Source organism: Heloderma suspectum, chromosome 11, assembly GCF_057233095.1.
Source record: "Heloderma suspectum isolate Gila_16-S chromosome 11, 16-S_ref, whole genome shotgun sequence".
Lineage (NCBI taxonomy): Eukaryota > Metazoa > Chordata > Lepidosauria > Squamata > Helodermatidae > Heloderma > Heloderma suspectum.
The window spans coordinates 8,608,336-8,635,390 of record NC_139468.1 but is presented as its reverse complement, the minus strand read 5'-3'; the positions used below and the strand labels follow the sequence as shown (position 1 = coordinate 8,635,390).

General features: G+C 44.6%; 1 protein-coding gene across 4 annotated transcripts in view; it reads left to right on the top strand.

Moving 5' to 3' along the window:
* LOC146336952 (uncharacterized) overlaps nt 1–25,208 on the top strand; it is a 51,198-nt gene extending 25,990 nt beyond the window's left edge. The window contains exon 8 of one of the 4 annotated variants that reach the window (XM_084816748.1): nt 25,063–25,208. In XM_084816748.1, coding sequence (XP_084672874.1) covers nt 25,063–25,161 — 99 coding nt within the window. In that variant the 3' untranslated portion in view covers nt 25,162–25,208. Of the gene's footprint in view, nt 1–13,405; nt 13,445–25,062 lie in introns of those variants that run through there. The other 3 variants (XM_084816752.1, XM_084816750.1, XM_084816753.1) reach the window with 3 other exon arrangements.
* Nucleotides 25,209–27,055: the final 1,847 nt, after the last annotated feature.

Genomic DNA, 27,055 nt, shown 5'->3' with positions numbered 1-27,055 from the left:
AGCATGGGGTAAAAACTGCACAGATGCTGGAAAACCACCAAACCATCTGTGGTTAGGGGAAAAGGGGTGTGGCTCTCTGGGGAACCAGATAGGGAGGACATGAAGACTGGATTTGGACTCTGGGCCCAAGGCAGCCCATCCCTGCTCTGGACCATCAGAAAACTCATTTGCTCCATCATCTGTGAAACAGCTCTTCAAATATTTGAAGATGGCTCTCTGATCACCTCATAATAGTTTATTCTCCAGGCTAAACATACCCAACCCGTTCAGTGTTTCCTCATAGAACTTGGTCTCATAGGGCTTCATGGCAGATTTACTTTTTTTGAAGAGCCTCCATGAAACTATTTCTGACAGGCAGCTCAGCTGTTTCAAGCTGAGGCGGGAGACAAAACTGATATGGAAATTCAAGTAAATCTCCAACTCTATTCGGTTGTAGATCAGCCTGTTAAGAGACATAACATATGCCTTTACTTGCTGAATGCTGATCTAATCAGTGGAAGACACCATTATGAAGGAAATATAATTACAGATAGTTGGCAATAATTCATTTGAAAGTGCAGCACTTGATACACCTCCAAATGCTTGAATTATCTACGGCTTCTAGACTAATTAAAAGTATCACATCGAGAGTTCGACACCTGCATGATGGATGAAAGTTGGCAACAACTGTATCTGAAGTGGCTAGAGGAAGACGTGAGGATGGAGTTTCTGAACTGGTTCCATTCATTCCAACTATCTCTACTTTACCAGGGACTTTATTTTCCAGGTCTGGTTTCTGGTCAGTCTGTCCTTACATTGTGCCTATATTTGCCTAGATCCCTTGATAAAATGTTATTAGAGTAAGTTGCTAGACTCATTGTTCTCAGGATGTAAGTTTCTTCTTAGCATCTCTAGAAATCCAGTCTCCAAGCGGGGAATGGATTTATCACATCTCTAGTGCACATCCATGTAAACACATGCACATGGACATTAATGGCACTATTTCGTGCACTACAGATTTGGAGGTATGTTTTGAACTGCTGGCAACCTACTGTAGGACCATTATGGGTTTTCATGCATGTTCCTGTTGCGGTGAACACCATCTTAGCTTTTAAATCTGGGGTGCAGAACTGTTTTAGGGTGGGGGATGAATTGCTCCCACCACTGGGCTTTCCATGGGCCAGATGACATCCATGGGTGTATATACAGCCACAGACGTCATCACCTCAGCCCTGGGCATTTTGCCCCACCCCTGGGGGAACCCAAGGAGGGTCTGCAGGCAGGAGGCAGAACCTCTGTGGGTCAGAGGTACTGCATCCCTCTTTTAAACCAATGGAGGACGGCAAAGTAAGATCATAGAACATACCCGGAGGACCAGCTTTTCCCATACAAGCCTGCCTGCTTGTTGCCTGAGGTTGCAATCCTATAAACACTTACATGGGAGTAAGCCCCATTGAAATCAGAGGGCTGTACTTTTGAGAAGTTTAAGATTGTCCTGCATGGTTGTCCTGCATGTCGCACCAACACTTGATGTGTGTTTGGTTGGGTCATGGCGGAGGACCCTTCTGATAGCTGTGCCTAGGCTCTAGAACCTTGCTCTAGAACCTTGCTCCATCTCTAATGGCCTTCTGTCTTAAGGTGAAAACCTTTCTGTCTTGGCCTGGTAGTAGGTTAATGTTCATTTTCTCTTGCATTTTTTAAATCTCCAAATGGTTAATTTTATTTGATGTATCTGCTCTTGGTAGCTTATAGTATTGTCTTACATTGCTTTATAATTGTTAGCCACCATGTGCATATTTTCGGACAGGTAAGCTATAAAGATTTTAAATAAAGTAAGGAAAATAAATGTTTAAAAGGTAATGGAGGCTTGGGAAGCAGTCCTTGGGGGTAAGAACTGGGGCACTGGAAGTTGTGAAACATTGGAGGGTATAACTTTGTTCTTTAGATGTACACTTAAGATGTTTTAAGTGTCAGTCTAACCATGTAATGTGTGAATGGGGCAAATATGGCTGTGCAAACCTGTATGCCACCTTGGTTTACTTGCCAGGGAGTTCTGTTGCCTGGGGAATATCATGATCAACTGAGGTTCATTGCTGAGTGAAAACTCAGAAGCAAACCCACATTTGCCTCTGTGCAATGTGCAAAATCGACCCTGTTATAGTACACTTTTCTGCTTTATGCAAAGTGAAGGTACTTGCATATGTTTCTAGCACCACCCAGACAAACAATATCGCTCTAAAATCTAACCTAGTTAAATTCTCCCAATGGAGGGAAGTAAATAGTGGGGTCCCACAGGGATCTGTATTAGGACCAATGCTTTCCAACCTGTTCATAAATGATCTGGAATTAGGAGTGAGCAGTGAAGTGACCAAGTTTGCCAGTGGCACCAAATAATTTAGGGTGGTTAAAACAAAAAGGGATTGTGAAGAGCTCCAAAAGGATCTCTCCAAACTGGGAGAATGGGCATCTAAAAATGGCAAATGAGGTTCAACATAAGCAAGTCTAAAGTGATGCATGTTGGTGCAAAAAAAATCCCAACTTCAAGTATAGCCTGATGGGATCTGAGCTAGTGGTGACTGACCAAGAAAGAGATCCTGGGGTTGTGGTGGACAGCTCGATGAAAATGTCAACCCAGTGTGCAGCTGCTGTAAAAAAGGCAAACTCCTTTAGGCATAATTAGAAAAGGAGTTGAGAATAAAACTGCCGGTATCATACTGCAGGTCACAAATCTATGGGGTGACCACACTTGGAATACTGTGTACAGTTCTGGTCACCACACCTAAAAAAAAAGATACTGTAAAGCTGGAAAAAGTGCAGAAAAGGGCAACTAAAAGGATCAAGGGGCTGGAGCATCTCCCCTGTGAGAGAAGGTTACAACAGCTGGGTTTCTTTAGCTTGGAAAAAAGGAGAGTAAGGGGAGATATGAGAGAGGTGTACAAGGTTATGCATGGTGTGGAGAATGCGGACAGGGAGATTTTTCTCCCTCTCTCAAAATACTAGAACCCTGGATCATCCTATGAAGCTGAGTGGTGGGAGATTCAGGACAGATAAAAGGAAGAACTTCTTCACACAGCGCAGTTAAACTATGGAACTCGCCACCAGAGGATGTAGTGATGGCCATCAATTTGGATGGCTTTCAAAGGGAGTTGGACAAATTCCTGGAGGAAAAGGCTATCAATGGCTACTAGTCCTGATGGTTATGTGCTACCCCCAGTACCAGAGGCAGTGAGCCTGTGTACACCAGTTGCTGGGGAACATGGGAGGGAGGGTGCTCTTGCGCTCATGCTCTCCTTGTGGTTTCCTGGTGGGCAGCTGGTTGGCCACTGTGTGAACAGAATGCTGGACTAGATGGACCCTTGGTCTGATCCAGCAGGGCTCTTCTTCTGTTCATATGTTCTTACACACACACACACACACACACACACACACGCAGACCCCTCTGCCCAGGGACATTGGGCATGGTATCACAATGGTAGATGGCTTCAGGGATGTTGTTGTTGTTATTATTATAATATTTATTTATACCCCGCCTTTTCCCCAGTACTAGGACACAAGGTGGCTTACAAAAATTAAAACATATACAATTAAAACATATGAAAATATACAGGAATTAAAATATAAATTAAACAACAATACACTTAAAATTATATTAAAACATTACAACAGCATTTTAAAACAACATTTTAGTCGCTTACCCCCCCAGGTTCCAACTAGTACCACTAATGTATTCTATTTACGTATTCCTTCCCACTGCAAAAAGCAGACTTGAAGTGACTTACCCACAGAAATACAGAAATCCATAACAGACCCCCCCAATCAATATAAACCATAATCAGCACAATAATACAAATAAAAATAAACACCATACAAACATAATCTTAAAAACAATACAATCTGAAAGTGTTCATCCACAAATACACAAACTTTTCCCTCCACTCACAGCCTAGAATGGACACCACAAAAGCAGCTCACAATAACTGGGCCACAAGTAATGTCCAAATAATGTACAAATAAGTGCGTCTTCGCCTGGTGCCCCAAAAATGACAGTGATGGCACCAGGGGAGCTTCCTTGGGGAGAACATTCCATAAACATGGGGCTATCATTTAAACGGCCTTCTAGCCAGGAATAGCACCTGTACCTGGGTGAAAGGAGGTAAAGATCAGAGCTACGTTGGCTCTGCTAATGAGGAGAAACAGGGACTGAGATTGCAAAAATGCCTCGCTACACATCTTCCCTGTTCTTATTGGATATATCGAATGTATCATCAAATGGATGCTCTCAGCTGCCCATAGAAATCATGAGGACATGATTTCTATAGAGTTGCAGCAGGCACTCTTTAAAGTAGGTGAGGTCAAACTGAAAGTATAATAATAATAATAAAAAGAGCTACCTCTTCCTTTTTGCTTTTTCGGCAATGGATTTCCACTACATTTTATTGATTCTCAGTCCAGATGTGGCCTATGGGCTATGGATGTTTAGGTCAGATGAACAATTAGTAAATAGCAATAGAAGGAAAGAACAAATAAATCAGATGAACTCTGTCGCACTAGGGGGCAGCCCTGAACCGTGGATTCTTTCTTTGCTTCCCACGGACTGTAGAGTATCTTGATGTTTCGGTGTTGCGGGATCACAAATGAAAATATTAGATGCATATCTCACAACTGCAACATAATCTTTGACATTAGAGGCCACAGATGATGAAAGCACTGGAGTGTCCTACAGCTGAACTCTATTTGCCTCTTGATTCATAGGGTTTCTTTCTTTCTTTCTTTCTTTCTTTCTTTCTTTCTTTCTTTCTTTCTTTCCCCAAACCATTATTATGTGCTGCACACACATGCTTACTAGTACAGAGGTAATATAATTCAATTCAATTCCAACCGCACCATTTCAGAGCAAATTATCTGAAAGATTGTAGTCATGTCAAGGACACTTTTCCTCTTTGGTCTTTTACTCTACTTTGCAAAGCATTGTTCCTCTCTTTGAAGCAAATGCCACTGAATAAAATTAGATTTCCCTCCCAGTACATGTGTTTGGGGTCAGGATTCAAGACTCCAACATTTGTCCCAAAGCTTGGAATTTTTGTTTATCTAGTTGGATCAGGTTCATAATGGTATGCTAAAAGGAGAAAACATGGAGACATAGGAACGTATGGTGGCCACCAATTTGGATGGCTTTAAAAGGGGGCTGGACAAATTCCTGGAGGAGAAGGCTATCAATGGCTGCTAGTCCTGATGGCTCTATGCTGCCTCCAGTATCAGAGGCAGTATGCCTATGTACACCCATTGCTGGGGAACATGGGCAGGAGGGTGCTGTTGCACTCATGTCCTGCTTGTGGGTTTCCCATGGGCAGCTCATTGGCCACTGTGTGAACAGAATATTGGATGAGATGGACCTTTGGTCTGATCCAGCATGGCTCTCCTTATGTTCTCAACATAGGAAACTGCCTTATACCACTGGTCCATCTAGCCTGCTGTTGTCAACACTGACTGGCAGCAGGTCTCCAAGGTTTCAAGCAGGACTCTATCCTAGCACTACAACTCACATCACCATGCTGTAAGCCTTAAAAAGTTGAAGCTGGAAATCGTATATGCACGTACCTGTAGGCATGAATGAACACATAAATACTTCTGAATAAATATGCATAATGTTGCACTGGAAAAGTTGGTTCACATGTAATGCCAAAGCATGGTTTGACACTGCATGCATCAGTAAGCTATGGAGCTCAGGTTCTTTTTGTTTTGTCCTTTAAAGAAGTGTAGGAGCACAGGAAACTGTCCTGTATTGAGTCAGAACATTGGTCCATGTAGCTCAGCATTGCCTAGCCCATGGACAAGCAACCTGGTGTGATCCAGATAATGTGGACTACAACTCTCATAAGCACCAGCCAGAATGGCCATTGCTCAGTGATTATGGAAGCTGAAGTCCAAAACATCTGGAAGGTTACCTATCCTGTCAAGACTGAGTGGCAGCAGCTCTCCAGGGTTTCAAATGAGTCTTCCTCAGCCTTACTGGGAATGGCGGGAATTGAAGCTGTGACTCTCTGCATGCAAAGCATATGCTCCAAGTCAGGGGTGGGTAGAAGGCCGATCTGAATCTACTGCAGTGGAGGCTGGTGGCTCCGATGTCAGTGGGGAGGTGAATCCGCTCCAGGTTTAAGTCAGAACTCTAAAGCAGCTGTCTGAAGTCTTAGATAGCTTAGATAGCCACCAGCCTCTGTTTATCTACTGCCAGTTCCTCTAGAGCATCTAGAGTAGAGCATCTCCACACCAGCCTAAAATCCTGCATTTAAAATGGGGCTTTCTGCTTCCATTTAAATGCAGGATCATGATGGACTCCCTTGACATGGGCTTCATTCTTCCCCTTTCCCCCTCCCTTTCCCCCTTATCTGAGTCTTCCATATGTATCATTATACCGCCACTAGATGGCGCTCTGGTCTAGCTCCTCTTATTGTGGGGTTTCCTCTTTTCATGGAGGGAACTCAAGCGGAACTCAAGTGCCATAATTTGATAGCTCATGATCTCCCATCTTTTAAAAAATGGAATAAAGGTCATTTACTGTGGGAGGCGACCTGGAGGTTGACAATATCATCTAAAGGACCCACAAACTTCCATGAGTAACCACTCTCAATAGCAGGATAAAAGCTCTGTGTGAAGAAGCCCTGAGAGACTTGCAGTAGTTTGGCAAGGCTCTCTGACTCTCAGTTATTTATTTGACAATAGGAGCAACAAAATGTTTCCCTTCCTCTCCTTAAATTATACTGCTGAAATGAAGAAAGCTTGGAGAGAAAACTAGGAGAGTATTCTGTGTGGAACAATTGTGAACACCATTCAGTTCTGGTATTCAAAACAAATTCCTGGACTCAGAATGCTCTAATTCTAAGAGACTGCCTATTGCAACAGGTTCCAGTTGGCGGATCTTGAATTTCTAATAAAAACAAACAAACAAACAAACAAACAAAGTAGATCCCCCAAGCCTTCAGTCTGCCCTGCCCACTGCTCTAGGTAGCACAGAGCTCTGCCTCCTTCTCATAGGAAAGGGTGTTGCTCAAGCGAGACTTACATTCATATGAGGTGGTGGGATGAGTCTTTGATTGTCCAAAATGGTTTAGAATTCCTGAGGATTATACATCAAAACGACAGGCTATTATCTGCTTCTCTAGAAGTCTTATTAGTAGGTAGTATTCCAGCAATTATTTCCAGTATGAAAGAACAAAACTTGGTGCGTCATTTATTAATTGCAACATAGGCTGGAATTGCCCAGGAATGAAAAGACCCAGAAGTCCCTCAAAATAAACAGATGGGCATCAAAGATATTGCTGTGATGGAAAAGATGACACCTGCCATGCCCTTCCCCTCAGAGGAGTCTTCGTCAGTGGAGGAAATGGAGCCCCTGAGCTGGAACTCCCCAGGGAACAGGCTGTGAGGGATCCCTGGGGTTGATCAAGAAGAACCCAAGCCCTTGGGGGAGATGGAACTGGGTCTGTCCCCTTGGGAAGTGGAAGGCTCTGCTTCTGGATCAAAGCTGGAGGTTGAGTGACCACCTAGCCCCTAGGAACACCAGTGTCTAAAGATACAGGTGAAGATGGTGGACAGGTGAAGAAGTGCAAACTTGCAAATGAGAACTCCTTATTAATAAAGGGCAACTCATGAGCAACTCACAAGTAGGACCTCTTCCAGAGAATCTTTGATGACCTGCAGTACCAGGGCCAAATCCAATTTTGCAGAAGCTCTTGGGGGCTGCATTCCAGTGATGGGCAGTGCTGAAAGCAGAGGGCTGGGAGTCAAACAAGGATATTTTAGCTTAAAGCTCTGACTGCCAGTAATTGAGCCTTAGGAGAGGCACTTCAGCCTTTTAGAACAGAGGCAAAACTGTCCCATACTGAGTCAGAACATTGGTCCATGTAGCTCAGCATTGCCTAGCCCATGGACAAGCAACCTGGTGTGATCCAGATATTGTGGACTACAACTCTCATAAGCCCCAGCCAGCATAGCCATTGCTCAGTGGTTATGGAAGGTGAAGTCCAAAACATCTGGAAGATTACCTACCCTGGCCAAGGCTGAGTGGTAGCAGCTCTCCAGGGTTTCAAATGGTTTAGAACAGAGGCCTGGAAACCACCAAATGATTGGGGTGGGTGGGGTAGAAAAGCAGGAAACACCTGGTTATGTGGGGAAGGGGAGGTGGCCACTTAAAAAACCCTGGAGAACAGACTTGGGATCCTGGGTGGGCCAATTTTGTCCCTGAACTGACCCATATTTCTGTCTCGTCTCTTCGTGCATGGCTGTGCAGGCAAGATGTGATTTGAAGAGGGAGTAGGGTGGGCAGAAAAGGAAAGCTTAACTATTAAAACAAGAAAAGCTGCAGCAATATTGTTTTGAAATATCCCCCTCTTTATCAAGGGAAATTCTTTGTAATTCTAAACTTCCTGAAGGGCTACTCAGGAGGACTACCTCCCTTCTGACTTACCCATGGAAACCTTTGGGAAATGCATTGGGAGCAATATATTGGAGCTGTTGCCTCTTTTGTTCATTGGTTTGGGTTTGGGGCTTTAGAGCTGTTTTTTAACCCTCGTTGTTGATGATGCTTCACACGTACCCAGCAACTCCTCCCCCAGGTGTGTCAAACACCAGTCTGAGAACCCCAGCAGCAGAGAAGTGGATGGGAGAAGAGGGTTCAGGGGAGAATGAGTAGGAATGGTGAGGGTTCAACACACCCTCTGCAGAATACTAATTTCCCTTCAAAATGACACTGTCCCCTCACCATTTTTAGATGTTTGGCACAGACCTGTGCTTTTAGTCTCTGATCTGTTGCCCAGTAACTAGTCTGGCCCTAAATGAACTCATCTCAACACAACCTCAATTACACCATGTTAATTAACCTGAGCTCTGGTGTGTGATCTAGTGACTCCAATTTTGGCCAAGTCAGTCTTGCTTATTCTGCTTGCTAATGACATCATTAGCCCAAATGCTTCCAACGAAATGGATCAAAATTAAAGCAATCTGGAAAGTCCTGTGATTCCTGTTAACTGTAGTTCAATTCCCTATGTAATGTATGTGTTTTGTTAGTTGAAAAAGCTGTAATTTTTAAATATACTCATTACATTGAAAACATGTAATTAAAACTCAATAAAAATAATTATATATAAAGAGCACCCCCCCTTCCTTCCCATGAAGAATGCTAAAGTGGAAGGGAGGAAGATCTGCCTCCTTGTTGTTGTTCAGTCGTTAAGTCATGTCTAACTCTTCATGACCCCATGAACCATAGCACGCCAGGCCTTCCTGTCCTCCGCTGTCTCCCTGAGTGTGCTCAAGTTCATATGCATTGCATCGGTGATGCTATCTAGCCATCTCATCCTCTGCCGTCCCCTTCTCCTTCTGCCTTCAATCTTTCCCAGCATCAGGGTCTTTTCCAGTGACTTTCCTCTTCGCATTAGGTGGCCAAAATATTTGAGCTTCAGCTTCAGTATCTGTCCTTCCAATGAGCACTCAGGGTTGATTTCCTTTAGGATGGACTGATTTGACCTCCTTGCAGTCCAGGGGACTCGTAGGAGTCTTCTCCAGCACCACAGTTCGAAAGCATCAATTCTTCAGTGCTCAGCCTTCCTTATAGTCCAGCTCTCACAGCCATACATTACTACTGGGAAAACTATAGCTTTGATTATACGAACGTTTGTCGGCAAGGTGATATCTCTGCTTCTTACTATGCTGTCTAGGTTTGCCATAGCTTTCCTCCCAAGGAGCAAGCGTCTTTTAATTTCATGGTTACAGTCACCATCTGCGGTGATCTTGGAGCCCAAGAAAGTAAAATCTGTCACTGCTTCCTTTTCTTCCCCTTCTATATGCCAGGAAGTGATGGGGCCAGAAGCCATGATCTTAGTTTTTTGAATGTTGAGTTTCAAACCAGCTTTTGCACTCTCCACTTTCACCCTCAACAAGGGGCTCTTTAGATCCTCTTCGCTTTCTGCCATTAGGGTGGTATCATCTGCGTATCTGAGGTTGTTGATAATTCTCCCGGCAATCTTAATTCCGACCTGTGATTCACCCAACCCGGCGTTTCTCATGATGTACTCTGCATATAAGTTAAATAAGCAGGGCGACAATATGCAGCCTTGTCGTACTCCTTTCCCAATTTTGAACCAATCGGTTGTTCCATGTCTGGTTCTTACTGTTGCTTCTTGAGCCTCATACAGGTTTCTCAGGAGACAGGTAAGGTGGTCTGGTACTCCCATCTCTTTCAGAATTTGCCACAGTTTGTTGTGATCCACACAATCAAAGGCTTTAGCATAGTCAATGAAGCAGAAATAGACGTTTTTCTGGAATTCTCTTGCTTTCTCCATGATCCAGTGAATGTTGGCGATTTGATCTCTAGTTCCTCTGCCTCTTCAAAACCCAGCTTGTACTTCTGGTAGTTCTCGGTTTGCATGCTGCTGAAGCCTAGCTTGTAGGATTTTGAGCATAGCCTTGCTGGCATGTGAAATGAGCGCAATTGTGCGGTAGGTTGAACATTCTTTGGCATTGCCCTTCTTTGGAATTGGAATGTAAACTGACCTTTTCCAGTCTTGTGGCCACTGTTGAGTGTTCCAAATTTGTTGGCATATTGAGTGCAGCACTTTAACAGCATCATCTTTTAGGATTTTAAATAGCTCAGCTGGAAGACTGTCATCTCCACTAGCTTTGTTGTTAGTAAAGCTTCCTAAGGCCCACTTGACTTCACTCTCTAGGACGTCTGGCTCAAGTTCAGTGACCGCACTATCATGGCTATCAGGGACATTCAGATCTTTCCTGTATAGTTCTTCTGTGTATTCTTGCCACCTCTTCTTAATCTCATCTGCTTCTGTTAAGTCCGTGCCTTCTTTGTCCTTTATCATGCCCATCTTTGCACAAAATGTTCCCTTGAGATCTCCAATTTTCTTGAAAAGATCTTTAGTCTTTCCCATTCTATTGTTTTCCTCAATTTCTTTGCATTGTTCATTTAAGAAGGCCTTCTTGTCTCTCCTTGCTATTCTCTGGAAATCTGCATTCAGTTGGATATATCTTCCCCTTTCTCCCTTCCTTTTCGCTTCCCTTCTTTCCTCAGCTACTTGTAAAGCCTCCTCAGACAGCCACTTTGCTTTCTTGCATTTCTTTTTCTTTGGGATGGATATAGTTGCTGCCTCCTGAACAATGTTACGGACCTCCGTCCATAGTTCCTCAGGCACTCTGTCTATCAGGTCTAATCCCTGAAATCTATTCCTCACCTCCACTGTATATTCATAAGGGATATGATTTAGGTCATACCTGAATGGTTTAGTGGTTTTCTGTATTTTCTTCAATTTAAGCCGAAATTTTGCAAGAAGCAGCTCATGATCTGAGCCACAGTCAGCTCCAGGTCTTGTTTTTACTGACTGTATAGAGTTTCTCCATCTTTGGCTGCAAAGGACATAATCAATCTGATTTCGATATTGACCATCTGGTGATGTCCATGTGTAGAGTCGCCTCTTATGCTGTTGGAAAAGAGTGTTTGCTATGATCAGCGTGTTCTCTTGGCAAAACTCTATTAGCCTTTGTCCTGCTTCATTTTGTACACCAAGGCCATGCTTGCCTGTTATCTCGGTTATGTCTTGACTTCCTACTTTAGCATTCCAATCCCCTATGATGAAGAGGACATCTTTTTTTGGTGTTAGTTCTAGAAGGTGTTTTAGGTCTTCATAGAACCAATCAACCTCACCTCCTTCGGCCTCAGTGGTTGGGGCATAGACTTGAATTACTGTGATGTTGAATGGTTTGCCTTGGATTTGTACTGAGATCATTCTATCATTTTTGAGATTGTACCCCAGTACTGCTTTTCCCACCCTTTTGTTGACTATGAGTGCTACTCCATTTCTTCTAAGGGATTCTTGCCCACAGTAGTAGATATAATGGTCACCTGAATTAAATTCGTCCATGCCTGTCCATTTTAGTTCGCTGATTCCCAAGATGTCGATGTTCAATCTTGCCATCTCATGTCTGACCACCTCCAGCTTACCTTGATTCATTGATCTTACATTCCAGGTTCCTAAACAATATTGTTCTTTACAGCATCAGACTTTCTTTTCAACACCAGACACATCCACAGCTGAGTGTCCTTTCGGCTTTGGCCCAGCTGTTTCACTCTTTCTGGCGCTACTTGGAAATTCCCAGTAGTATATTGGACACCTTCCAACCTGAGTGGCTCATCTCCTGGTGTCATATCTTTTAGCCTTGTGATACATTCCGTGGGGTTTTCTTGGCAAGAATACTGGAGTGGGTTGCCATTTCCTTCTCCAGTGGACCACATTTTGTCAGAACTCTCCACCATGACCTGTCCATCTTGGGTGGCCCTGCATGGCATAGCTTATGGCTTCACTGAGTTACACAAGCCCCTTTGCCACAACAAGGCAGTGATACATGAAGGGGTCTGCCTCCTTAGTGGTGGACTAATAACCATCCAGACTTTGAGTTGCCGAACCTGGTGTGTAGCTCATCTTAAATGGGCAATTTACTGATCCTTCTTTCAACAGAGCCCTTAAAAACAACAACTCTTGTTGGACGAGCATCTGCCAGGGGATTCATTAGCTAGAGGGGATGCTATTAATGGAGGGATGATGAATGATATGATTATACATATAAGGAAACTCTGTCTGGGGTGCAGACAAAATTGCAGACCTTTATTTAAAGGCAAATCCCATAATGGTGATGCTTGCTAGCAATACTGAAAAGGTGAGGGGCAGCCCATAGCTCTGTGTCAAGAGCACATGTTTTACATGCATAAACATTTCTGGACTGAATTCCTGGCATCTCAAGTAAAAAAAAAAAAGGATTTGGGGGAGCAGGTGATGTGAAAAGGCACATTACCTCTGACAGAAGGCTGGCCTAGCGTCATCTTAAGACAGGACTGGGGGACCTTTGGTTTGGGGGACAAAGCCAGTCCTCCTGGGGTCCCAATCCAGCCTCCTGGGATTTCTCAGATGGTGAAGCCCCCTTCCTCTGGACCCCCCTTTTCTTCCAACCTCTGATGGCTTGGTAGTTTTTCAGCATTTGTGCAGTTTTCCCCTCCATTCTGAAAGATAAAAATGCCTCTCCTAAGGCTTAGTTATTGCCCGTAAGAGCCTTAGGTTACAATACCCTCGTATTTTTTTATTGTTGGTCCTGCCCCCTTTGCCCTTGGCCCCACCCCTTTTGCCTTCAGCCCTGCCCACCACTGGAAGGCAGCCCCTGAGAGCTCCTCCAAAATTGAATTCTGCCCTTGGGCTGAAAGAGGTTCAGCACTCCTTCCCTAAGGCAATGTAGGGTTGGCTGGGTGCCTCGGCAGCTCCTGGAATAATCCAGTATTGCACACTGTCAGAGGATTTGTTGCAGGCCTGTTATGTTAAAGTTAATAAGTTGTGGCCTTAGCTGACCCAATGCCAAGTGTCCTGTCTCTTTATTCCAGGGGTGTGGACCCAATGAAGCAGGAAGGAGCTGAATCATATCTCTAGTGTTGCAGGTCTGTTATGTTGCTGGTCTGTTATCTCTAGTGTTACAGGTCTGTTACATTGCAGGTCTGTTATCTCTAGTGTTGTAGGTCTGTTATGTTGCAGGTCTGTTATTTCTAGTGTTGCAGGTCTGTTGTGTTTAAGTTAATAAGTTTAAGTTAACTTAAATTATGTTTAAATTAATAAGAGAGCTTTGGCTATTGGGCGGTATAGAAATGAAATAAATAAATAATAAATAACATACATTGTGGCCCAAATTGACCCAATGCCAAGTGTTCTGTCTCTTTATTCCAGGGTTGTGGGCCCAACAAAGCAGGAAGGAGCTGAGTCTTATCTGTAGTGTGCCTGCATGCAAAAGCACAAACATGAAGCCTAAGGCCCCATGGAGTTCATAGAAAATTGAAATGGTTGGTAATGTGATGTGATTATGTGCCACCCTGCCCTCCAGTATATTCTTTTTAACCCAAAGAATAAACTTCCTCTTGGAGGACTGCAGAGTAAAAAATTCCAGTGGACAGAGCAGAGTCTTCATGCAATGTGCAAGTGAGATGAAAATATGGGTTCAACAAACATTACTTGGAGGCACCATGAATGGCAGTTCAGGCTTATATACATTGTAGAGAGGCTGAAGCTCAGTGGTAGAGCCCCTGCTTTGCGTGCACAAGGTTTCAAGTTCGGTCCCCAGCATCTCCAGCGGAGGCAGGAAAAAACGCATGCCTGAAACCATGGAGAGCTGCTGCCAATCAGCGTCAACATTACTGGGCTAGATGGACCGAGGGTCTCACTCAGGATAAGGCAGCCTCTGATATTTCTAGATTGTTTTGACTCTAAACAGAAGGGAAGCTATGAAGAGTGATTTTTCTTCCTCACTCCCCAACCTCAAGAAGAGGCAACATTAGAGAGAGGAAAAAATGAGATAGAGTGCTGAACGATATTGGTAATTTTTGCATCCTCTAATTATACATCCTTGGATAGCCTCTCCAATTTTTTTTGAGAATGTGCCTGGGGACTAAAGTCTCAAATTTATGCATCTTTAAAAAGCGACATTGCAACTCCTTATTATTCAGAATTAGGTATGAGTGCTGATAAATTGCCAGGGTTAAATTTCCTGTATTATTCAGTAAAGAGATGATTTGTTTCTTGTCATCTAGAGCCATGCATTTCCTACATTGTCCCCCCCCCCACACACACACACCCTGGTAAATGCAAATGCACAGTGTGCTAATATGCCAGAGACTCTATAGTCAGGGATTGAGTGGGAATTTGTAACCTATTTTTCTTCACTAACTTGAAAAACTACACAGGGGAAATAAGAGCAGTCAACACACCCTGAATCAAAATCTTGAGTGCTTTATAAATGTCACAAGTATTACAATGGATTTTTAAAAAGATAAAACTGTGGTGATGATGATGGTGGGGAATATTGCACATGTGAGACCAGCAACTTCTATTTAGTTAAAGGATTGTCTCATGCAAGAACTTCCCTCAGCTAATGAGTGCAATGCCAAGCAATGAGTCCCATGGGCGAATGGCAGGGCCGGACCTACCATTAAGTAGAGTGAGGTGTCTGCCTCAGGTAGCAGGTCCTAGGGTTGGTGGTGAAGAGTGGTAAGGTGTCAGAGAATGGTGCTGGGTGTGTCCTTCACTCCCCAAGCTAGCCTGCTACTTTTGGATTTAGTGGAGGATGCTGTCCCATTGCCAGCATGGAAATAACATTCAATAACCAGTTTGGTCAGTTTCTGTAGATGGGATGGATGAGGGTGCTATCTTGTTCCTTGCTTCAGGCAGCAAAATGCTTTGTGTTGACCCTGGTGGATGGCCATCCTATACATGCTACTACAGATAGAAATTCCATAGCACCTCAAAAGGACTGACTTGGGCTGTGGTAACAGTAGTGGATTTTGAGATGACCTGATTGGGATAAGAACGTGTCTGATATTCTGTTGAGGGGTGTGGATGACTGAAAGACTGTGCCTTGGCACCTCAATCAGAGCCAAACAAAAAGAACAAATACCCTGGTCCATCTCTGCCTCCCCCCCACCTGCCCCCCAGGACTTTGACTTTCTTCATAGACCAACTTGATAAAGAGTGGTGTAATTAAAATGGAATTTTGCCAATACTCCTTAGTTCCTGGAGTCTGAGACATGAATTTCTATTGTGCATTTTCATCCCTGTACTGATGTATTCCGATATAGTATTTATTTATTTATTTATTTATTTATTATTAAATTTATTAATCGCCCATCTGGCTGGTCACCCAGCCACTCTGGGCGATGTACAACATACAATAAAAACAGTTTAAAACAATAAAATTCTACAATAAAAACATTTTCTAAAATACCCTAACCCACCCCAAATGCCTGCCTGAACAACAACGTTTTTAATGCACGACAAAAGCTCATTAAAGAGGGGGCATGACGGAGTTCCCTAGGGAGGGAGTTCCACAGAGTGGGGGCCACCACTGAAAAGGCCCTCTCCCTCGTCCCCACCAGTCTAGCTGTCCTGGCTGATGGGACAGAGAGAAGGCCATCCGAGGCTGATCTTGTTAAGCAGCCTGTCTGGTGCTGCTGGAGGCGCTCCTTAAGATAGGCTGGGCCGGAACCATATAGGGTTTTAAAGGTCAAAACCAACACCTTGAATTTGGCCCGGAAAACAACTGGTAACCAGTGCAACTCCTTCAGCACTGGAGTGATGTGATCTCGCCGGTGGCTGCCTTCAATCAGGTGAGCCGCCGCGTTCTGTACTAGCTGCAGTTTCTGAACCGTCTTCAAGGGTAACCCCACGTAGAGCGCATTACAGTAGTCTAAACGAGAGGAGATCAGGGCATGTACTACCGATGGGAGCAGATTATTTACATGCATAATTTCACTTTTGTATTGACATATGTTTCTATATATTCAGTGGGGAAAGTAAACGTACTGTGGATGTAAATTGGATCTTTGTTTTGGTTAGATTGTGCCAAGACAGCTAAGCCAATAGCAAACAGGGGTGCAATACCAACCTCATTCTGACATCACAGCAGGTCAGCCAGTCTCTGCCTAAAGGCTGAGAGCATGTTGAAATGCACAAATTTATGAGACTGCATTCCGGTTCAGCTCCATTGCCTGAGATGTTTTGCTGGGGACTTCCGAAGCAGAAGGATGGGTACACTTGAAGATACTCCCTATGTCCAAGATGCTATACCTTGCTGATCCCCTCCCCAACCACCTATTTATCAGCCACTTCAACCCCAAAGAGCAGACTCAGTCAAATGTTCATATCTCCCGCCCCCACCCCGAGAACTAATTACTTGGGATTTATGATTTAAAAATGACAGCCTAATTGTTTGTTTCCCTGGAAATATGGCTTTACTATACGTCGTGGTTTAGTGAACTGTAAAATATCCCACAGATGCTAATCTGTATACATGAAAGATTCATAAGGCCCTTCAACAAAACAAAGCAGGCTGCTTCCAAATCTGCGGTTGACAGAAGCTTTTAAGTAAGATCTATGCTTCTGCATGTGTGTGTGTGTGTGTGTGTATTCTCACATACTTGAGGTCATTACCTATCAAACAATCATGAGAACTGACTACATTTCATGGATAAATGAAGTTGTCCCTTTAGATTATTTCATATTAATATTATATGAAGATGTTTCAGCATCTTTTCGAAATGCCCAGATTAATCATGATCGTCGTTGGATAAACAGCAGAACTGCATGTGTGTTGTGCAGTTCAGGACAAAGGACAGGCTTTGGCAAATGGAATGCAGCATCCAGACAATCTTAATGTTCATCATTACAAATAAGTTTCTAGTCCCTCCCATCTGGAAAGCTTGGAGGCAATAACAGGGGATGACATGAGAGAGGTTTATACAATTATGCTTAGTGTGTAGCAAGGTGACAGGGAGAAACTTTTCTCCCTCCGTCTTAACACTAGGATTGGGTGGTGGTGGTGTCATCCAACGAAATTAAGCGGCAGTAGCTTCAGGACAGACCAAAGGGAGCCCTTTTTCATGCAATTCATAATGAATTTAAAGTACCCACTGCCAGAAGATGTGAGGATGGTCACAAACTTAGATGCCTCTAAAACAGCCAGTGTGGTGAGAGATAGCATGGTGCAGTGGTTAGAGTACTGGACTAGGGATGAGGTTCTAGTCTCCACTCAGCCATGAAGCTCACTGGGTGACTTTGGGCCATTCACTGACTCTCAGCCTAAGTTACCGCACAGGCTTGTTGTGAAGATAAAATGGAGAGGAGGAGGATCATGTACATCTGGGGTCCCCAACCTTTTTGGACCTGTGGGCACATAGGGAAATTTGAGAAACTACTGTGGGCACCACCGCAAAATGGCTTCCATGGAGGATGTGGATAGTCATATAATGGCTGCCAAGGGGACCTGGCTAGTCAAAAGTGAGGTAAAGAGGAGGAGGTGGTGGTGGTGGTGGAAGGGAGATAAATCATGAGGCTGGGAGGGAGGGGGAAACAGCAATGCAAAGGGGTAGAGAAAGAGCAAGGCCAGAGGGTAGGAGGCAGGGGAGAGAAACAGTGAGCCAAAGAAGTAGGGAGGAGAAACATAACAAGACTAGATGCTGGGAGGGAGGGGAAAAATAGCAATGCAACGGAATAGAGGGTAGAGAAAGGGCAAGGCCAGAGGCTAGGAGGCAAGGGAGAGAAACAGTGAGCCAAAGAGGTGGGGAGGAGAGAAGTAGCAAGGCTAGAAAGGGAGGCTAGAAAGGGAGAGAAAGAAGACTAGCCTAACATTTTCAAAGCCTTTTGTTTTAATTATTTTTAAGGGGGCAGGGAGGGGAGAGCTTCATGGGCACTGCTGGAGGTCTCTTCAGGCATTATAGTGCCCATGGGTGCCATGATGGGGACCTTTGGAAGAAAATAAGGATATAAATGTATCAAACAAACAAACAAACAAACAAACAAATGGGGATTAGACAAATTTGAGGAGAAGGTCCTCAGTCAGTATTACTATGATGACTAAATTGAACCTCCATGTTCAGAGGCAGTATGCCACTGGATGCCGGTCACTGGGGAGCATTGATAGCCTGCTTGTAGGTTTCAAAACTGAAAGTACTGCTTCAAACTTGAAGAACTGAAACTTAAGTGGAGAAATGAAACTGACGCTTAGCTAGAGAAATGAAACGAACTCCTCTCAGGGTTGCCCCCTTCTAACAGAAAACTCCAGGCCTCTAAGCCTGACCTTCTTTTGCTTTGTCTCTGTAGGCTTCAAACCTTCAGAATATGTACATAAACAAACAACTGTTTGGGTTTCATTCAGACTTGAGGAAGCAGAAGCAGTTTGGTATAGAGTTCGCAACTTCTTCTTTGACTTCGTCCCTGTGCTTTAAAACCCCCAAATGGTACATATAATAGTGCCTTGCTCTTGTTAGGGGGGAAACAACTTCCTGCATGTCAGCAATATTTCAAAAGCGTGGTGGTGGGGAAACCGATGTGAATCTAAAAATGGCTGACTTTTTTCAGCTTTGAAACCTCTAATACAAATTTGAATACTCCAAAGGGCTGCAGTTTTTATGAGGAGTGACTTCAAATGGGAAAAGGTTTCATTATGGATCTAAAAAGGTCTTGCAATAGCAACTCTAGGATGGTATCCATCCTGGAGTTCTCAAAGAACTCAAACATGAAATTGCTGATCTTCTAACCAAAATATGCAACGTATCCCTAAGATCAGCCTCTGTGCCAGAGGACTGGAAGATAGCCAATGTAATACCAATTTTCAAAAATCTGGGAAATTACAGGATCGCTAGCTTAACATCTGCTTCAGGTAAATTGGTTGAAGGCATTATTAAAGATAAAATTAGTAAGCATATAGAAGGACAAGCCCTGCTGAAAAAGAATCAACATGGCTTTCACAAAGGTAACTCCTGTCTCACTAACCTTTTAGAGTTCTTTGAAAGTGTCAGTAAATGTGTAGACAGGGGTGATTCAGTAGACATTGTTTACTTGAACTTCCAAAAGGCTTTTGACAAAGTCCCTCACCAAAGACTCCTAAGCAAACTTAGCGGTCATGGAATAAGAGGACAGGTCCTCTTATGGATCAGTAACTGGTTAAAGAACAGAAAGTAGAGAGTAGGAATGGATGGTAAATTATCCCAATGGAGGGAAATAAACAGTGGGGTCCCACAGGGATCTGTATTAGGACCAATGCTTTCCAACCTGTTCATAAATGATCTGGAATTAGGAGTGAGCAGTGAAGTGGCTAAGTTTGCCAATGAAACCAAATTATTTAGGGTGGTTAAAACAAAGAGGGATTGTGAAGAGCTCCAAAAGGATCTCTCCAAACTGGGAGAATGGGCAAATGAGGTTTAATCTAAGGAAATGTAAAGTGATGCATGTTGGGGCAAACAATCCAACTTCTAGTATAACCTGATGGGATCTGAGCTAGTGGTGACCAACCAAGAAAGAGATCTTGGGGTTGTGGCAGACAGCTCGATGAAAATGTCAACCGATGAAAATGTCAACAAAAATGTGTGTGGCTGCTGTAAAAAAGGCAAACTCCATGTTAGGCATAATTAGAAAAGGAGTTGAGAATAAATCTGCCAATATCATACTGCCCCTATACAAATCTATGGTGCGGCCACACTTGGAATACTCTGCATAGTGCTGGACACCACACCTAAAAAAAGATATTGTGGAGCTGGAAAAAATGCAGAAAAGGGCAACTGAAATGATCAAGGGGCTGGAGTATCTCCCCTATGGGGGAGAATTCTGCCATGGACCCCATTGGGGCCCGTGGCAGAATGGAGCACTCACCTCTGCCTCACCCTGAAATCCATCTGGGTCAGATCCATCTCTGCATCGATCCTGCGGAGCCAGCCACCTGCTCCGCATCACTGGCGAATGTCGATACAGCCGGCAGCCATTGCCATGCTGTATCGCGGTAAGTCAGTCTCCAGATGCAAATGGCGTAGTGGGCGCCATTTGCGGCCGTAAAGCTGGTAGATTAGCCTAAATGCAGTCATTTATGGCTGCATTTAGGTTAATCTACCAGCTTTACGGCCGCAAATGGCACCCACTATGCCATTTGCATCTGGAGACTTACTTAGGCAGTGATACAGCACGGCAATGGCTGCCGGCTGTTATCGACATTCGCCAGTGATGCGGAGCTGGTGACTGGCTCCGCAGGATTGACGCGGAGCAGAGCCAGCATGGATGGATTCTGGGGGGAGGGACAGATTGCCTCCCCCTGTGAGCAGATTCCCCCACGGAATGACAGGTAGGGAATCCGCCCATCCCTACTTACAACAGCTGGGTTTGTTTAGCCCGGAAAAAAGGAGGTTAAGGGGAGACATGAAAGAGGTCTACAGAATTATGCATGGTGTGGAGAATGTGGATAGGGAGATATTTTTCTCCCTCTCTCAAAATACTAGAACCCAATGGGGTCATTCCATGAAGCTGATTGTTGGGAGATTCAGGAGAGATAAAAGAAGTGCTTCTTCGCACAGTGCATAGTTAAACTATGGAACTCACTACCACAGGATGTAGTGATGGCCACCAATTTGGATGGCTTTAACAGGGAGTTGGACAAGTTCCTGGAGGAGAAGGCTATCAATGACTCCTAGTCTTGATGGCTATGTGCTACCAGAAGCAGTGAACCTATGTACACTAGTTGCTAGGGAACAGGGGTGGGAGGATGCTGTTGCGCTTGTGTCCTGCTTGTGGTTTCCTGGTTGACAGCTGGTTGGCCACTGTGTGAACAGAATGCTGGACTAGATGGGCCCTTGGTCTGATCCAGCAGGGCTTCTCTTATGTTCTTAATGTATTTTTTTTTAATGGCATAGTTCATGACATTTACTCTCCAATTATTAATTTGCAATGTCAAATAATTTTTTAAAAGAAAAAAAGAATCATACTCTTTCAGCAGGAACTGAGGTGCTATTTGAGTGAAGAAAGTAACTGGGGCTCACCCAGTATAAATCCATTTTTAGTGTAAAGGCTTGGTATTGGAACAGGTCACATAACAATGGTTTGACTCTGAGCATGTGGAGAGTGTCTGCCTCTGCCAAGTAGCCACTGCCAGCACCCCCCTATTCTGGCAAAATGGAGAAGAGCATTTAGGACATTTAGGGAGCAATTCTATGGCCACTAGTCTGCAGCTAGATGGCCATCGGATATCTGGTTTTCTGGGAACCAACCTCGGAGCCTGTGCTCCGAGAACTTACCTTCCCCCCTTCTGCGCTGCCTCGCAAGCAGCGCAGAACAACCCTGTGCTGCATGCTCTGAAGAGGAGTGCAGAGCGGCCAAAATGGGGCATTTTGGGGGGCATTCTGGGGTGGGGGAAGGCAGAAATGCCAGTATGACACATCCTATGTGTCATCCGGCGGCCTCCTCCCCTGCTCCATCTTCCCACAGCTAGGAAGTCAAAATTGGCTGTCTAGCTGCAAATGCAGGGCAGGAACAATCCCCTCCATGCTTCTCCTGCCCTGCATTGGATAGGTGGTCGCCTCTGTGTTCGGAGGTAGCTGCCTATCCACATAGGATTGTGGCCTTAGAGTTTTCCTTCCAGACAGGCTTGAATTTAATATCTAAAGGAGCTATTGCTTTAGACATTAGGAGTAGTCGGGAACAGTGGAGGCTGGCAGCTATTATGTTGGTGGGGATGTGAATCTATTCTGGGTTTCAGTCTGAACCAACCAGAACTCTAAAGGATTTGTCCAATGTGCTGAACCCTATCCCCAAAATAGTTTCAGCACCTTGGATAGCCCCTTTAGAGTTCCGGCTGAAACTCCAGAATGGATTCACAGCCCGACCAGCCTACACTGGTCAGGAATCTATCAAGGTATGTCAAGAAAACAACTTGATAAGGGTTAGAGGGTCATCCCAGTACATGGTTCATGGACTGACATACTGAAGGCACAATCACAAATATTCCCATGAGAAGGAAAAATGGTGGACATTTCAAGAAACCTGTGTGGCTGGATCTAATAAGATGAGATTCCACAGAGATAAATGTAAAGTCTTGCATTTATAAACAAAAAATCAAAGACACAAGTATAGGGTAGGGGAGACCTAGTTTAGCAGTAGAACGTGTGAAAAGGACCTTGGTGTCCTAGTGGCTCACAAGCTGTATATGAGCCACGAGTGTGATGTAGCAGTTAAGACAGCTAATGCAATCTTGGGCTGTTCAGATCATGGGAAGTAACCATTCCACTCTATTCTGCATTAGTCAGGCCACATTTGGAGTAGTGAGTCCAGTTCTGGGCACCCCATTTTAAGAAAGGTATTGACAAATTGGAGCTTGTCCAGAGAAGAGCAACCAGGGTGGAGAGGGGGCTGGATACCAAATCCTATGAGGAATGGTTGGAGGAGCTGGGGATGTTTAGCCTGGAGAAGAGGAGACTAAGGAAAGACATGATCACAGTCTTCAAATATCTGAAAGGCTGTTACGTAGAAGATGGAGGAGACTTGTTCTTTGTTGCTCCAGAGGGCAGGACTAGAACCAGTGGGTTGAAATTGCAGGGAAACAGACTTCAGCTTAACTTTAGGAGGAATTTCTGAAAAGTGAGAGCTGTTCAGCAGTGGAGGAGACTGCTTTGGGAGATGGTGGGTTCTTCTTCTAGTTAAGCAAAGGCTGGATGGCCATCTGCCAGGGATGCTGTTGTGGACTAGAGCCTGCAGACTAGATGATCTCCAAGACCCCTTCCAACTCTATGTTTCTATGACTGCTGTAGGCAATTGGTTCTGCCCAATTTTGCATGTGGTTAACCCCCTAGCCATTATTCTGCACCTTGCTGCAGTTGGTGGATCTCAGGGTCTCATTTTTTTTTTCTTAATGAGAGGAGATCTTTCCAAATGGCAGTCTACCCATGCTAATAAGATCTGGTTCCTCTAGTTCCTTGGGTGCCCAGGAGATCAAGATCTATATTATTAATAACCATCCCTGAACTTTGGGGACAGGGAGCAAAAGCAACCTTAGGCTGCATTTACTTGAGAGTAAGCCTCAACATACTCAGTGGAATGCATACAGGGACACAGTGCACATCCACAATTGTGGAGATGCTATTCCTTATGCAGCAGCCTAAATACACTGCTGTTTGTCACTATAAAAATCTAGTCTTAAGGAAGATTGAGGTGCCCAAATGCTCAGGGATATGCACTGAAGGGCTCCCTTAAGTGAGTCTGTTTTGTGTCTGAAATAGGGGTATCGGATAAATCCTCAACGGATACAAATGAGTTCAGATTCCTATGAATCCAGCCTTTGGATTCCACAGAGGACTGGCTTTTTCTGAGTTGTGTGGATTCTGTGGACTTGCACACCTGTTTTTAACTTTTAGGCGGGATTAGCACCTATGTGCATTAGTGCAAGTATGCCCTTGCGGTAATGGGCATTAGCACTAATGTGCCCTTGCAGAAATGGAATGGAATTCTCATACATCTGTAAGGACAATCCAGTTCCATCAATGAGTTGGTGATGCAATGAAAGATGCCTGACAGTCCAAAAAACACAGATGGAACAGATCCATACATCCCTAGTCAATAGTTAATCAGAGGTAGGGATGTCAGAGAATTCCGCCATGGATCTCAGGGAGGCCGAATGCCAGCGCATTCGGCCCCCTGAAATCGGTGGCGGAACCGTCTGCCCCCCCGCCCCCCTGGGACGAGACTTACCTGGGGCAGATCTTCCTGGCAGCGGCGGCTCCAGCAGTGGCTCCGGCGGTGGTTTGGCGGCGGCGGCTGTGGCAGCCGGTCTTCCGACCGGCTGCCGCCGCCGCCATTTCCAGTTTTTTTTTTTTTAAAAAGACATGATAGGCTACGTAAAGATTTATGTAGCCTATAACGGCTAGTTTTTTTTTAAAAAATGTGATAGGCTACGTAAATCTTTACGTAGCCTATCACGTCTGACTTTTTTTAAAAAAACAAACCCGCACGTACGCAAATGGCGGTGGCCACGGCCGCCGCCATTTGCATTCCTTATTTTGGCACGTCTTAGTCTATGTCAAGATTTACGTAGACTAAGACGGCAAATATAAGGGGAACATGAATAGCATAGCGTCCGCTACGCTATTTGCGTTCCCCTTATTTTTGCCATCTTAGTCTACATAAATCTTGACATAGACTAAGATGTGCCAAAATAAGGAACGCAAATGGCGGCGGCCGTGGCCGCCGCCATTTGCGTATGCGCGTTGTTTTTTTTTTTAAAGTCAGACGTGATAGGCTACATAAACATTTACGTAGCCTATCACAGCTGACTGCAGGGACGCAAACGGCGGCGGCTACGGCCGCCGTCATTTTCATCCCTGCTAGCCAGCGGCCGGATGTCCGGCTGTTGGCGGAGCCGGCCGGTGGCTCCGCAGAGTCGCTGCGGAGCACAGCCGGCCAGCCAGGATTCCGGAATGGAGCGCCTCCCCCCACGTCCAGGATTCCGGGGGGAGGGACGGAGCGCCTCCCCCCCCACCATCAACATAATCCACAAAAGGTAAGTGACTTTCGTACATCCCTAATCAGAGGAGAATGCACCTGGTACATGCTCAGAAACACCTTGATCTACTGCTTATTGCTTACTGCTTCCAGCCTCAAGTCCTCTGGGCATGGAGACAGGGATGCTGTTATTTATTTATTTTAAAGCTCTTTGTTTTTAAATTTTTCATCTTCAACTATTTTACAGGAATACTACATAGCAATACATTCAAGGGAAGAGACAATAATATGTCCAAAGACCAGAAAAGGAAGGACAAGCAAGATTAAAAATGCCATTCTACATTGAAATCAGGTTATATTTTCAATAAAAAGCAATAAAGATAATAAGACTGCAATCCTATGCACAACGTTTTTGAGAACAAGCCCACTGGACTCAATGGGATTTACAGCCAAGTCTAGATGCATAGGACTGCTCTGTAAAAGGAAAATAGAAAGAAGGGGGGTTGGTTGGTGGGAGCGTGGGAGTGTTTCACTCTGAATGTGGTTTTGTCTAATAGATGATAATAGCATATGGTCTTGCTGGCCATTACAGAATATAGTAGATAAACGTTAAGAAAAGAACCTCCCTCCCCATAACATGCAAACAATAATTTTTTTTGTGCTGTGGATTAGCTATGCCTCCAAGATGAGAAGAGATCCTATTCCTGATAAGCACATCTCATTTAGGGAGAGTGGTGGGGGTGGGGATTAGACCCCTTTGTTTCAGATTGTATATGATCATTCTTTAAGAAAGCTTATATTCCTGGACATCTCAAGAATTTTCATACCAATAGCCCATTCCTATGCACAGTTACTCAGAAATGTCATAGTATGTGTGCGATGGGTCTTACTCCCAGGTAACAGAGCATCTTGAGTGATTACCCAGATAAACAATATACATAAGAACATAAGAGGAGCCATGCTGGATCAGACCAAGGGTCCCTCTAGTCCAATATTCTGTTCACAAAGTGGCCAAACATTTGCCCATGGGAAAACCACCAACAGGACATGAGTGCAACACCACCCTGCCACCCATGTTCCCCAGCAACTGGGGTACATAGGCATGCTACCTCTAATACTGGAGGTGGCATATAGTCATCAGGACTGGTAGCCATTGACAGCCTTCTCCTCCAGGAATTTGTCCAACCTCCTTTTAAAGCCATCTAAATTGGTGGCCATTGCTATCTTGTGGACATGAATTCCATAGTTCAACTCTGTGCTGTGGGAAGAAGTCCTTCCTTTGATCTGTCCTGAATCTCCCACTTATCACCTTCATTGGATGACCCCACTGGGTTCTAGTATTATGAGAGAGGGAGAAAAATGCCTCCCTCTCCACATTCTCCAGATCAGGCATAATTTTATACACTTCTATCATGTCTCCCTCACCCACCTTTTCCCAAGCTAAACAATCCCAGCTGTTGTAACCGTCCCTCATAGCAGAGATGCTCCAGCCCCTTGATCTTTTTAGTTGCCCCTTTCTGCACTTTTTCCAACTCTACAATATCTTGCTTTAGGTGTGGTGGCCAGAACTGTTCACAGTATTCTAAGTGTGGTCGCAGCATAGGTATGTATAAGGGCAGTATTGTACACCTTTATTCGTGTCTATATAGAAGGCATGCATGGCAAACGCGCAACAGAAAACTTTAAAAACAAGGTGAGTGGCTTCCATTTCTAACAGTGTTACAGGTAGCGTAAAAAGTGACTAGAAGCAAATGCTGTTACAGCGCAGTTCTTTAGATGCATTCCCAGACGTGAGTCCCCCTGTGTTCCACGGGGCTCACTGTCAAATAATTAGGCATAGGATCGCAGTCTTAAAATCCTCCCCGTACCCCTCCCTTCCCTTTGGGCCACCTGCTCTGTTGTCGTTCAGTCGTTCAGTCGTGTCCGACTCTTCGTGGCCCCATGGACCACAGCACGCCAGGCCTTCCTGTCCTGCGCTCTCTCCCGGAGCGTGCTCAAGTCCATATTCATTGCATCGGTGATGCTATCTAGCCATCTCATCCTCTGCCGTCCCCTCCTCCTTTTGCCTTCAGTCTTTCCCAGCATCAGGGTCTTTTCCAGGGACTTTTCTCTTCGCATTAGGTGGCCAAAACATTTGAGCTTCAGCTTCAGTATCTGCCCTTCCAATGAGCACTCAGGCTCTACTTCCACGTATTCAGGAGCCGGCCGTCAAAACTTGTCCGAGACAGGGCAGAGCAACC